General features: G+C 40.5%; 1 protein-coding gene across 1 annotated transcript in view; it reads right to left on the bottom strand.

Moving 5' to 3' along the window:
* Window positions 1-14,526, bottom strand: part of setd3 (SET domain containing 3, actin histidine methyltransferase) — a 118,836-nt gene that overhangs the window by 14,827 nt on the left and 89,483 nt on the right. The window contains exons 7-11 of the mRNA XM_048600042.1: window positions 11,334-11,448; window positions 9,607-9,681; window positions 5,274-5,440; window positions 940-1,044; window positions 383-468 (exon numbers count right to left, since the gene is read on the bottom strand). Coding sequence (XP_048455999.1) covers window positions 383-468; window positions 940-1,044; window positions 5,274-5,440; window positions 9,607-9,681; window positions 11,334-11,448 — 548 coding nt within the window. The remainder of the gene's footprint in view (window positions 1-382; window positions 469-939; window positions 1,045-5,273; window positions 5,441-9,606; window positions 9,682-11,333; window positions 11,449-14,526) is intronic.

The following is a 14,526-nucleotide window of genomic DNA, read 5'->3' as shown; positions in this document are numbered from 1 at the left end:
GCCATCCCTAATGCTGACCTAGTATTACTTAGGACAGTGAGAAATAGCAAAAGGTACAGTCAGTGATGACTGGAGTAAATTATGTGGGTGAAGAGACAGAAGTGAGCAAGAACATCATTATGCATCTCCAGCAGATTGTATGCTGGCCAATGTCCACAAAGCCATGCATCAGCAGCAAATCCAAAACCACCTAGTCAATGGTATAGATAATCACAAATAACTTCTCATGAATGATTTCCCTTTAGGGCTTTGTAATAAACAGCTGAGGTTCTTCTCTTGCAGCTCAAAGGAGAAATTCTTAGCTCTTTGAGATTACTGACCCACAATCCTTTTAATTAATATCCACTCCCTTTGAAAAACAAAAAAAGGGAAAAGTTTTCACCTTCACTCATGCAGAAGACACGGAGAAACGCCAACAGCTGGGCTGAGATAGGAGGTTCACTGCAGTGCAAGGCAAATACACTGGACCTAACAGAAACACATGAATACTGGAGTTAGTCTGTCAGAATGATTTGAACAAGAGCTTCAACAAGCATCTAACTGCATTAAAGGGGAGTTATCTTTGCAGTAACTACAAATAAGGAAATTACCCAGCAATTTTTAAATAACAAGTTCATAGGATATAATGAACAACAAGTGGCCACAGATTATAAGATTCATTGATGACAACATATTCTGATTAAACAGCACCAATAACAGATAAGTTTCAATCCTTGTGGTTCCCAACGAACGTGCACCAATTGCCTGTTGTACCTTCAGATAAGGAGGATCATGCATCAATGTGTCAGGTTGAATACGTTTTTACCCATCTGAATTAATGAATGTTAACTTGGGTGGACCGCATAATGAATATGTGATTTCCTGATCTTCCAGCACATATGTCCTGCTCAAGCAGTGCAAGATGTGTAAAAACCATCTTCATAATTACTGATCATTAACCTTTTCAAGGTTGCTTCTTTTCTTCCTTGAAACTTTTGCTGCTCACTCTTCCTTCTAGGTTCCATGCATCTACTTTCAGTTGGGTGGTGGAAAAGTCTGTCGACACTTTTGAGTTAAACCAAGTAGAAAGCATCATATAGGAGGTTCTCAGCATTTAAGGATAAATATCATGGACTAAGGAGCAAAAGAAATGGTTCATGGCTACACTACGCTAATTATAGTAGTTTTTTCTGTACTTTAGACATTTGTATACAGATATTTTCTAATCAACCTATTCAGAGATGTTATGACACACCTCTGGAGCAGGAATGCTGTAAGAAGGATGCTATTAAACCGGAAAGAGTGCAGAAGAAATTTACAAGAATGTTGCCAGGACTCAAAGGACTGAGTTATAGGGACAGGTTGGACAAGCTAGGACTTTTTGCTTTAGAGTGTAGGAGACTGAGGGGGTGATCTTACATAAGTGTATAGGATCTTGAGAGGCATGGACAGGGTGAATGCACTCAGTCTTTTTCCCAGGGTTGGGGAATCAAGGACTAAAGGGAATCAGTTTAAGGTTAGAGGGGAAAGAATACATGGGAACCTGAGGGGCAACTTTTTTTACACAGATGGTGGCATGCATATGGAATGAGCTGCCAGCAGAAGTGGTTGAGGCAGGTGCATTAGCAAATGTAAAATTTAAAAGGCATTTGGAAGAATATATGGATAGGGAAGGTTTAGGAGGATATGGCCCAAGTGCAGGAAAACGGGGTTAGCATGGGTGGACAGTTTGGTCGGCACGGACCAGTTTGGGCCGAAGGGCCTGTCTCCGTGCTGCATGACTCTGGTAGGGACTTGCCTTCTGGCTCAGAGTTAGGAACACTACCACCACACTACAAAGGGCCTATACCGAATCTCATTCAATTGTACCAATTCATGTAGACACCATATTTTGCTCCCATGGAAAGGCAGCATCAAACCAACTAGATTCGATATATTTTCTGATCAACCTGTCCAGAGATGTTATGACAAACCTTTTGAGCAGGTGGGACTTGAACCTGGGCCCCAAAAACTTATCTACTGATATTTTCTAATCAACTTATTCAACCATGTTATTTATACACCTCTGGAACAGGTGGGATTTAATCTTGGGCTTCCTAGATTAGAGGTTAGGATATCACTACTGCACCAAAGGGCCCTAACACTTATTCACAGAAATATTTTCAATTAATCTGTTCTGATGTGCTATGACACTCCTCTGGAGCAAGTGGGATTTGAACCCAGGCTTTCTGGCTCATTGGCAGGGACACTACCACTGCACCATGAAAACCCTATCACTTGTCTATACCCTAATGTTTTGTAGCCACGCTGGCGCTAAAATTTCAGGAGAGGGGCATTTTCATTTCCCTTTGTTAATTTGAACTCAATTGGTTCAAATTTTCACCTGCTTTCAACTGTAACAGGTCTCAATTTAACTTTGCGGAGCTATTTTTAAAGCACTAAATTTTTGCCATGTAAGCAGAAACACCATTCAAAACATTTTATTTTACATTTTATTGTCTCACTGATGCTTTAAACAATATGACTCTGGTGAGAAAAGACAGGATTGATTCCACTTAAATTGCTCTTTCAATTCTATCTTTATAAGGCTGTCTTCGTAAGCCATTCAAAATGTGTGTGGATGAGAGTAGGGTGGCAGAGAGCATTTTATATGCTGTTGCTACTAATTAGTGTTATGAACTGAGGTGATGGCATATTAGATACCTACACCAAAGTTGCAATGTATTTAACAAGTGTACAAAGAAAACTCAGAATTCTTGTTGTGCTAAATGCAATGCTTATCTTTTGTAGACTAATAATTCTTAAAAGGCTTTAGGGATAATTTCTGAATAATATGCAGCTAGTGAGTGAGAATCTCAACCAGTAGTAAACTCATAGTAGTGCCCCCTTCATCTGTAATTGCAGCAACCATGAACCAAGAGGAGATAATTGTGGTTGCCTCTACACATGATAAAATATGTTGTTGGATCAGGACTGGGTGAGAGGGCTGCACCCTTCATAAATATTTTAGTATTGATTGAACAGGTCGACTACAGTCTATATTTCTCACCTGAAAGAAGGACACAGACTAAGTCTATAGCTTGGTGAAGGAAAAGTAGGGATTTTCAGGCTGGGCGAAATTATATTGTAATCGTCAACCTACAAAAGAATCGCATTTACCATACTAAAGCCTCAGATCAGTTTGGCTGAAACACTGCAGATTACTGTCTTAACACTTTACGTTTTAAACGGAAAATAGTTTTGCCCCTTCAATCTACATGTACAGGCACTTTTACTAAAAGACTTTCATGTTACCTATTCAATGAATATTAAAATAACTACAGATTATATAATTCCTCACCCGATCCTGGCCCAACAACATATTTTATCATGGTGAGATGCAACCACAATTACTTCCTCTTTGTTTATGGCTGCCACAATTAAAGATGAAGCGGGCAATTCTATAAGTTTAGTACTGGTTGAGATACTTACCCACTAGCTGAATACTTTCCAGAGTCATAGATGCACTGGCCTTGATTTTCCATCCATGAAAAATTAGTGGCAAGGACCCCATGGGCTGCATTTAGTGATGGCCTTAAGTCCTGAAAGACAGGGTACTTCATGAAAAGGGAAAATTCAAAAAACTATCATTAAAACAAGTCTTTATCAGAATTAATTTGTATTGTGTATGGGGTGTAACATATCATACAACAGGTGTTAGCAAGAATAATAAGGGGAAAATAACGTTTTATTTTGCATGAGAAAAGAGTGATGATTAGTTGGTAATTAGAAGAGATATTGCCACAGAAAATGCTGTTAGGTGATGACTGACAATTAAGAGACAAACTTTGTATACACTTAAACCTGGCAGATTGACTCCAATTGCCCTGTGTAAGGAACCCTTGACCAGGAAAAAATTGGCTATCACCTATTTTGTTAAGTTGAAACAGGTGGAAGTGTGCACATGTGCTTTCTGTTTGCAAAGAAAAAGGGTCTATGTATTACTACAGAGACAACAAGGTGCAGGGCTGGATGAACACAGCAGGCCAAGCAGCATCATAGGAGCAGAGTATTACTACACGTAGCTTCCAGCATAAACAACGTCACCACGCTGCAAGCCCAATTGACAATCTTACATATACTCCATCATACATTAAGATACTGGACCCTGTTCTTTGCCGGCAGAAAGAACATAGACACACTCTACATCTGTTAAACTTAACAAAGTTGGCATTTGGGCAACCATTCTCTGGTTCACTGGGGAGTGCTGCTGAACAAAGAGACCTGGGAGTGCAGGTTCAGAGTTCCTTGAAAGTGGTGTCGCACGTAGACAGGATAGTGAAGGCAGCGTTGGGTATGCCTTTATTGGTCAGTGCATTGAGGATAGGAGTTGGGGGGGTCATGTTGCGGCTGTACAGGGCATTGGTTCGGCCACTTTTGAAGTATTGCGTGCTATTCTGGTCTCCATCCTATAGGAAAAACGTTGTGAAACTTGAAAGGGTTCAGAAAAGATATACGAGGTTGTTACCAGGGTTGGAGGGTTTGAGCTATAGGGAGAGGCTGAATAGGCTGGGGCCATTTTCCCTGAAGCATCGAAGGCTGAGGGATAACCTTGTAGAGGTTTATGAAATCATGAGGGGAACAGATAGGGTAAATAGAGTGGGGGAGTCCAAAACTAGAGGACATAAGTTTAAGGTGAGAGGGGAAGGATATAAAAGGGACCTAAGGGGCAACTTTGCATATATAGAATTAGCTGCTACAGGAAGTGGAGGAGACAGGTACGGTTACAACATTTAAAAGGCATCTGGATGGGTATATGAATAGGAAGGGTTGAGAGGGATACGGGTAAAATTCTGGCAAATGGGTCTAGATTCATACAAGATATCTGGTCGGCATGGACGAGTTGGACTGAAGGGTCTGTTTTCATGCTGTATGACTCTATGACTGTCTGGTAATATCTTAATCAATCGGGGTCAATCTGCTGGTTTAAATTTACACAAAACATGGCAGCCATCATCTAACTGGTGCATTCTTCATAGCAATGGCTCTACCAATCCACATGTGAATCAATTAACACTCTTTTAAAATAATATAAAAAAAAATCCTTTTCCATTGCAAGTGTCCTGCTGAGTGCAAGCTGAAATGCTTTAACAAAATGTGCCTTTTTCCCACCAATACTTGTGTTCTGTATAACCAAATGCTGATTGATAATATTTATTCATTAATTCCTGAAGAAATGGCAGAATTCATCTTAGTTGGCGACTGCCCATGGAATGGGAAGAGATATGGATGAAACCTCTTTTTAAAATACTTACGTTGGTATGCCAGCACGAGCTAAAACTTCTGCTTTCATAGCATAAAGGCGGTCACTTTTACTCACTCCCAGCTTTATTTTCACTCTGTCGTGCGAATTGTTATCGAAGAAAAATCCATTATGTATCACAAACTCAGCATTGGAACGAGTTCCATAGAAAATATAAATCTGAAAGATTCAAATGCAAAGTGTTAGATCAACACAAATTGACTGGGAAAATGTCCATAAACAATGACCTCTAAGTCTCAGTTGCTAATGCTCCTGCTTTTTGCAGATGTCGACTTTAACAGAGTATTGAGAATATCTCCTTAAACAGAGAGGATTGCGTTCTGGCAGTTTCAGCTTAGTTTGTCAGTGCAATTTTCAAAGCAATTCAGGGATTTCCTGTGTGAAACAAATGAACAGGCATAGGTCATTTAGTCCCTCAAGCCTGTTCTGCCATTCAGAAATATGATGTCTGATTTGTGACTGAACTCCATGTACCTGCCATTACTGGATGTTTGTTAATGCCTTTGGACAGCAAAAAGCTATCAATCTTAGTATTAAAATTAACATTTGATCACTTGAGCACCAATCACCAATCACCAGAAAATCACCACATTGTCCTTTGTGTTGCTCAAGTGTTTCCTAATATCACTCCTGAAAGATCAGGCTCTAAGTTTTAAACCTTTAGCCTTGGAGTCCAGAAGCAGCAGAAATAGTTTCACCTTATCTCCACTACCTGCTCCCCTCCATATCTGAAAAACTTTCAGTAAATTACCCCTTAACATTTTATGTTTCTGGATTATAATCCCAGTTGCATAGTTTTCCTTATAATTTAATCCTTGGAATTCTGGTTATCACTGCGGTAAATTTACACTACTCCCCTATCCCCACGAACTTTGCAGGGTCCGATGCCCAGTACTCTAGATATGAAGGCTGACATCAATTAACCTTTTTGACCATGTTCTTAGCGGTTGGTGACAATGTTAGTAAACTATATACTTTGATTTCCACTCTTTGGACTCGCTAGTACTAACTTTTAGTCTTTCATAAAAAATCTCTTCTATCCTTTCAGGTCCAAAGTAGAAGTTGTCACATTTGCCCAAGTTTAGCACATTCAGTTAGTCAATTAATATTGGCAATTGTAGCTTCCATTTTAACTGCTTATAATGCCGCATAATTTGTGTCATTAGTGTCATGGGTATTTTCAACCTATTGCACTCAGCAGCCCAGACTGATGTCACAGGAGCCATGAGCAAGTGCTAGAAGGTCAAGGTCATCCAGATTTTCAAGAAAGGCAAGTGACTGGAATCTCAGTCTGACCATAGAAACAAAATCCTCAAGTAAGAGGTAATACTCTTCCTGAACTGTGGGTCATGATCTTCAATGAGGTTTGTTTATGAAATTTTGGGATTGCAACCCCCAAATCTTGTAATAGTGGCTGTGGAATGTAGCAAGATTCCGAAGTACTAAATGTGGGGCTGAGAATCTTGTCAGTTGGGACAGTCAGTAACAAGTGTTGCTAATCTGGTGCAGACCATCCCATGGACAGATTCATCTGCCAATGACTGCTGTTATTATGAACAACAGTGATTATTGGTCTACTAGGATGTGCCAGAATCAATGTGCCTCCTTTTTATCTTGCATATCTGATGTCCTCAATGGCTCTGTCGGAGACTGTTGGAGTCTGCTCTCCCTGGTGAGTTTAACACGGCTGCAAAAATGGCTCCTTTTCCCCACAAAGGTGAGAGAGTGTAAGTGTGTGTGTGTGGGAGAGACCGAGTGTGGGAGAGAGGGAGTTTGGGAGAGAGCCAGTGAGTGAGTGTGAGAGAAAAACAGTAATGAGTAGTTTGACACAGAGTGAGTGTAAAAGCAATAGTGAGCGCAAGAAGGAAAGACAGCATATGAGGAAGTGAACTAAGTTATATGCTAATATCGGCTGCAAACTTTACTCCCACTCAGTCTCACTTGGGGCCCTGAAAACCTTTAATCTTCCAAATGAGATCACAGGAGCAATAAATTTGGAATGCACTGTCTTAAAGTGCAATTATTTTACAACATACAAATCTTTGGCTATGTAGAACATCTGCTCACTCAGTTAGAAGTAAGTGGTCCAATGGCACTATTCAAAAAGAAACAGAAGAGTTCTTCCTTCGTGTTCTGGTCAATATTTCTCTCTTTGTCAACACCTAAAACAGAATTCTGATGAAAGGTAACAACTTGAAACATGAAGTCCATTTCTCTTTCCACAGATACTGCCTAAACTGATGAGTATTTCCAGCATTTTGTGTTTTCATACCAAAAACAGGCTATCTGGTAATTTATTTCGTTGATTTTTGTGAGGCTTAGCCACATTTTATAGAATACTGATTACAGCCATTTTTAACTGTGTAAATAAATGGTGTGGTTTAGAATGAGTTAAAATTTCACCAAATACTTCTTCAGTATACATTTTGAAAGTACTTTATTGGGCTCTAAAGTGCATCAGACATCCTAGGTCATGAAATATAATTGCAAGTTCTTTCTTTTCTTTAATGAGCTTGTACTAAATTCCTGTGCATGCTATTTTAAAATTTAAAACAAACAGATTCACACTTGCGTAAAAATGGCACAGGAAGGCAATATAATTACATTCAGCATTTATATATGAACATAATTGTTCTAACCTTAAGAGGAGAAATTTGCTGAGGATTCACAAATTTCAAACTAAAAAGTGGTTAACAAATTCCAAATAAAACATAACAAAAAAACTGATCAATGAAACCAATCATCTAAATAGGAAGTGACAGATGACATGCTATAAATCCAATTCAAGTTTTCTTTGCGCCAATGCACCGGAGTTTATCAGCTTGCAATACTCATGATTTAGCAAACTAACCGATTCTTAAGGCATCATAAGTTTTACTAATACTTCACAGGATTCTTTACAGTTAATTTAGCAAAGGACAGCAATGTCAGCCTGGGCTCCCCATTGCTCTGTCCCAATTTACAATGTGACTTATTTCAATGACCTTGAAGCATCTGGGTTTGTCATCATCAAGCTTTAGTCCCAATTTAATTTCACATGCTCTTTGTGCATTGGAGAAAAATTGTAGATGGTAAAGCAGTCTTAAAACTAAAATGAAAGCACACTCAAGAATGCATAAACTACCTGAAAAATTGGATGAACTCATGCATAGGATTAAAATTAGCAGGAAGTTCAAAAAAATTGGCAAAATCATTTATTTTTATAAACCCAAAGTCTCAGTTATCCTACTATGGGATTTGGGGTGTGACTCATCCTTTCTTTAGGCGTTGGACAGAATACAACATGCAGTATTTGCACAGTCAACATCACAGGCAGGCAGTATGAGAAGTGTGTCAAAAAATAACGCCGGGCAAGAGGACGCAGCTGACTGTATGTGTATTTTTATTGTTTATAGTTTCTAAGGTCTTTGCCTTGGTTTTATAGTTTGCAAGGTCACACTGCAGAGATCCAGAGAAGAAGGGCCCTAGAGTAATTAATATTATTAGATTTTCAGGGCAATCCATGGGTTTAATTCAAAGGGGTAAGTCACAGAATGAGAACTCAAGACTGCAGAGTGTTCCTCCTACCTTACATTGGAAGTTGGGAACAGTTTCAGTGTCCGGGACCAGAATGCATGCAGGGAAGATCTTCACCCACAGCTCCCAGAAGCTTAAGTGTCAGCTTTGGACACATGGAGCAGGCACAAGGCTAAGAGTACCTTGGATAACATGTGCAGAGGGGTGGTTAGTCAGCCGGCTAAGACTCTTAGGTAGGGAGGAAATGGATGACCACTAGTTAGAGAAATCAGATTAAGCAGGCAGTGCAGGAAACTCTCCTGGCCGTTTCCTTGAAGTGGGGAGTCTCACAGGGAAGTAGCAACAGCCAAATTTGTTGAACTACGTTTGCCTCTGCTGCACGGGACAGGGGAACAAGTGTGAAAATGCTATTATAATAGGCAACTTCAATAGAGGAGAATAGATTGATGCCTTTGTGGCTGTAAATGACACTCCAAGATGATATGTTACCTCCTGAGTGCTAGAGTCAAGTATGTTTTGGAGTGGCTACAGGACATTCTGGAATGGGAGGGTGAACTGTTTGTAGTCATGGTACACATCGGTGTCAAAAACAGATTAACAAAAGGAGTGAGGACTTAAAAGCAGAAAAATTGCGAGTTAGGGAGCCAGTTTAAAACCAGGATTTCAAAGGTAGTGATCTAAGTAAGTATTAGGATTTCACTGAAATTTCTGTTTTCCTTGTTTTAGTTAAGATGCAAATACTACTACAGTAATGAAATTGTTGATGCTTACAAAACCTTCTAGAAGCATGAAAATAAAACTTCCACCACCTGATCTTTGGCTTTATAATCCTGTAAAGCGACACATTCACACCGATCATCCTCCAGATTGTAACCAGTTGTAATCTACAAAAAAAAGGACTGAAGGTAAGGCAGGCATGCAATCAGGATCCTAAATGGCCTTGGGTCTGAATAAAAGCAAAGTCTGTGTAAAACAGCAGTTTAAATCAAAGATGGAATTTCTTCTCCCTTTGCCTTTTGATAAAGGTGATATAAAATTACAGTTTACACATTCTAAGAACAAAATTTCATCGCAATTTTTGCACTCTCATGGGGTTTTAAGTGTATGGAGAGTCAGTTCTTTTTTTGGAGGATTTGCACTTGCTTACCAGTGAAACTTTCTCCAGTCCTTAATCCAATAAGTGCCTAGATATTTTCCTAATCAACCTGTTCAGAGATGTGATGACACGTCTCTGGAGCAGGTGAGACTTGAACCCAGTCCTCCTGGCTCAGAGTTAGGGACACTGCCAGTGTGCCACAAAACACTTTGTGGTTCTTCATTGATAGATATTTTCTGATCATTATTATAGAACTCTGGAACAGGAGAGATTTGAAACCAAGCCTACTAACTCAAAAGGTAGGGACACTACCACTCCCTCACATGAGCCCCTAAAGCTATTCCCTGATAGATATTTTCTATAAGGTTTTGGAGTAGATTTGTAGCTCGGGTTGTGGTTGTTGAGGCTGGTTGGCTCGCCGAGCTGGTTTGTTGTTCCGCAGACGTTTCATTACCATGCTGGGTAACATCATCAGTGCAGCCTCCGATGAAGCGTCGGTGTGTTTTCCTGCCTGGTTTTTAAACGCTGGAGTCCGTTGAGCTGGATTGCCTCACTTCCGGTTTTCCTTCGATATTTTCTAATCAACTTGCTCAGAGATATTATGACGCACCTTTCGAGCAAGTGGGACATGAACACAGGACCCCTGGAGGGCCCTTGTTATTAAGCGGTACAGTTCTTACCTCCGAGTAAGGAGGCCTAGATTCAAGTTACACCTACTTCAGAGGTGTGTAATAGCATTCCTGAATAAATTGATTAGAAAATATCTCTGATTGAAAGGATGATTGGCAGATCAGCAGTTATTCAATGATAGTTTATCTGTATTAACCCTTCTCACCTGGCAGATCAGAACCAATTGGCCAATTTTGTGGTATCAGTTGATGCAGGAGTTGGTTATTCAGCCACTAGAGCCCAGACTAGCATGGTTGAATTGTATCCATTTGTCTCCATAGATCCATAAGTCTTGATACCCTTACCTAATAAAAATCTCTAGATCTCAGTGTTGAAAGTTTTAATCATTCTATAAGTCAACAACCTTGGGAGATTTCCAGATTCCTGATATTCTTTGTGCAAAAATGTGCTTCCTGATTTCCCTACTGAAAGGTCTGGTCCTAATTTTAAGATGCTATCCCTTTGTTCTTCAGTGGCCCAGGAGACAAAACAGCTTTTGTTTATCTACCCTGTTGAATCCAAGAAGACGCACACCAATATCCATTAAAAAAGAAATCACAGATGAGCTTACACAACATTTGCATCACTGGGTGTGGCTGTGTACACTTGATGACTGTGGATCTAATAGGCAGGCCACCACTTAACGTTATTTTGAAAAGACAATGCCTGAACTTGTTTGTTATTGGGTTACTTGCTGTGTTACTTTACAGTGAACTTTAGAAGCGGCCAAAAAAAGTCCTCTACAGGGTATAAATGGATGCTTTCACTCACCAAGCCATTGGTGTGATTACACATATCCCACAGAGGTATAAGAGCCAAAGTGACCCGGGAGCCATCTTCAGTTGGAATTTGATTCTGGCGTGTCATGACAGAAGAGACGGCCCATCTGCAATGAAACAGAAAAATGGGGTGGTTATGAAATTGGAAAGCAAGTATTATATTCTTAAGTTCAAGGATACGGACATGAATTTTATACTTCCTTGACAGCAATTTGGAAAGCTCGTGGTGGGGGGGAGCGGTGGCGGCAGTGGAGGACGGCAGTGCACATAACATCCACTGTTACCTTTCTCCTGCCTCCATCCTACCAAACTGCCTGAAATGACAAAAGGAGAAGTGGGGAGGTATCAAGTATTGTGGTCCAATTGATGGCCTCAGACCACAATGTCACCCACAGCAGAAGGAGGCCTATGCCATGAGGACAGCTCTAGAATATTTAACAGTGTGGGCCAAGGGGCTTGGGGCAAATGTAGGGGATTTGTGACTATCCTAGGTTCATTCACATATAACTCTTTTCCCCCAGATTTCTGAACCTGGCCAACCACCTTTGTTGAGACCGTTTAACCTACACTTACCAAGGCTCCTCAGTATGGGGAACTATTTGTAGTCGCAGCAATGGCTGTGCCTCCTGGCTGATACCGGGACTATAGAGCTGCTGGCCTTTTGATTAGCTGCACATCTTTAATGAGGAATTTTTTTCTATGATTGGGGTGGACCTTATAGCAATTGAGTTGTGCTCACAAATTTCTCCTTTAATTCTGTGATCGAAACTACCCTATCTAGGACTGAGATGAGAATTTCTCGACTCAAAGGGTTGCAAATCTTTGGAATTCTGAAATTCCAAAGGGCTGTGCATGCTCAGCTGTTGAATTTATTTATGACAGAAATGGATAGATTTTGGATACCTTTTTGCTGGGAAACCTGGACCATGTTGTGCAGAGCATCTGAGGATAAGCAATATATGCTGGCCTAGCTAGTAATACCCACAGCCCATAAAAGGATTTTTAAAAAACTTAAGGAATCAAATGACATAGAGAGTTGTTGTGGAAGCAAAGTAAGGTACATGATTGGCCACAATCTTATGGAATGGTACAACAGACTTAGGGGTGGGGGCGATGTGGATGAAGGTGATAAGGCCTACTCTTCCCATGCATAAATCTATTTTTGGTCCCTTCTCACTCTCTTTCTCTGCTGGTTGTGAAACTAAGTCAGCAAACACCTTAGCACTTATCTCCCCAGGTGGCTTTCTGGTAATTTAGTTAAAATCACATGACTTGCATGATGTCCATAGTGTGTGCAGTTTTGGTCTTCTTATTTGAGGAAGGGTTTTCTGGCCATTGAGGGAGTGCAATGAATGTTTAACAGCCTGATTCTTGTGATGGCAGGACTGATATGAAGAGAGACTCAATCAGCGAGGATTATACTCATTGGAAGTTTAGAAGAATAAGCAGGGTTCTGAGAGACCTATAAAACAAATTCCAGCAGGACTAGACAAGATAAACACAGGAGGGATGTTCCAAATGACCGAGGCAGACTAGGACTAGGGGTCACAGTCTAAGGATATGGGGTAGGACATCTGGGACTAAGATAAGGAAGAATTCCTTCAGCCAGAGTACCGAGCCTGTGGAATTCTACACCACAGAAAGCAGTTGAGGTCAAAGCATTGAACATTTTCAAGAAGGAATTAGTTATAGTTCTTAGGGCTAAAGGGATCAAACAGTAAGGGAAGAAAGCAGGAAAAGGACACTGAGTTGGATGATCATTAATGATCATATGAATGGTAGAGTAGGCACGAAGGACCAAATAGCCTATTCCTGCTCCTATTTTCCATGTGCCGATGGAAACTCGCTGTTCAAAATGACTTTTTGACATTAAAATAACAAGTTTGACCTTCACAGACCTGTGAACCAAAATCCATTCTTCCTCCACTTTGGAACAACTGTTGTCACAAGTCCACCACATGGTGAGATGCACTCATGGTTTAGATGCATGAACAACATGGTGAGCAGCAGTGAAAATTTCATTTAGCCACCACGTAGAAAGTGCTGGCAGTGGTGGAGGGCTGAAGATTTTTCAGCTATCACCAGATTTGGCTTTAAGTCACCTGCTAATGCAGAAAATCAGCAGTAGGAAAGGGCGTAACATTACCTTACAAAAAGAAACCATGCAGCAAGATTCAACAAGGAAGAATCGACAGACCTGATAAGAGACGTGCTGCGACAGGAAAGTTAAGAACACCCTGGAGAGGGTAGAAGGAGAATGAGTTACCCCATGACGGAAACAGACTACATCACATGGTGATGGTCTATAAGAGAAATCCCAAGTTCAGGGTTTAGTTGGAGAATGAATGGATGTCAAAGACTCTGTGAATAAAGTTAAAATCTCTGGGGAGCGAAGAATTTTTAAATAAAACAATGCAGTATTACAGGCTATGTAAACGAAAAGTACGGAGAGTACTGACAGCTCAAATTGAGCGTTGCTGCAATAGGGGCAGGCACCATGAGGCACAACTACAGCAAGGGCAATCAAGGACTACAAAAAAGGAATTGTAACTAAGGTTGCAGAACTGGGGACACGGTGAAGTCAGAATTAGAAAGTCACAAAGGGGCAGATTAGAAACCTAAGCAGCCTTGGTCTAAGAGAAGAAAAAGGTTAGGAGCCTTGAAAAGACATGAAAAAACAGGAGGTCCTTCACTGAAACCACATTATAGGTAGGAAACATTTAATTAAACTGTGGGAGATGGAATAATCCAGAAAAATTATGAAAGACAGGGATCATTGTTAGAGCCACAGACAGCAGGCATCATCCAGAAAAAAAAAATGTTTAAGAAGCTGGATTCATCTGCTAAAGTTGCACACTGCCTAATTCATTTAATAAACCCATGCTTAAAATGGGAATCAAAAAGAGAGATTGCTGGAAAAGCTCAGTAGGTCTGGCAGCATCTATGGAGAGAAATCAGAATTAATGTTTTGGGTCCAGTGATCCTCCCCCTGAATTTTGAAGAAGTTCCTGAGGAAGGGTCACTGGGCCCGAGACGTTTACTCTGATTTCTCTCCACAGATGCTGCCAGACCTGCTGAGCTTCTCCAGTAATTTCTGCTTTTGTTTCTGATTTCCAGCATCAATAAAGCTGTTAGGGAAACAGGAGTCATTTATTAAGGGCAGGCACAGTGGACTGTGAAGCTGC

The sequence above is a fragment of the Rhincodon typus genome, chromosome 8 (genome assembly GCF_021869965.1).
Source record: "Rhincodon typus isolate 14 chromosome 8, sRhiTyp1.1, whole genome shotgun sequence".
Taxonomy (NCBI): Eukaryota; Metazoa; Chordata; class Chondrichthyes; order Orectolobiformes; family Rhincodontidae; genus Rhincodon; species Rhincodon typus.
Note: the sequence above shows the minus strand (reverse complement) of the source record. Positions and strands in the feature narration are given on the sequence as shown.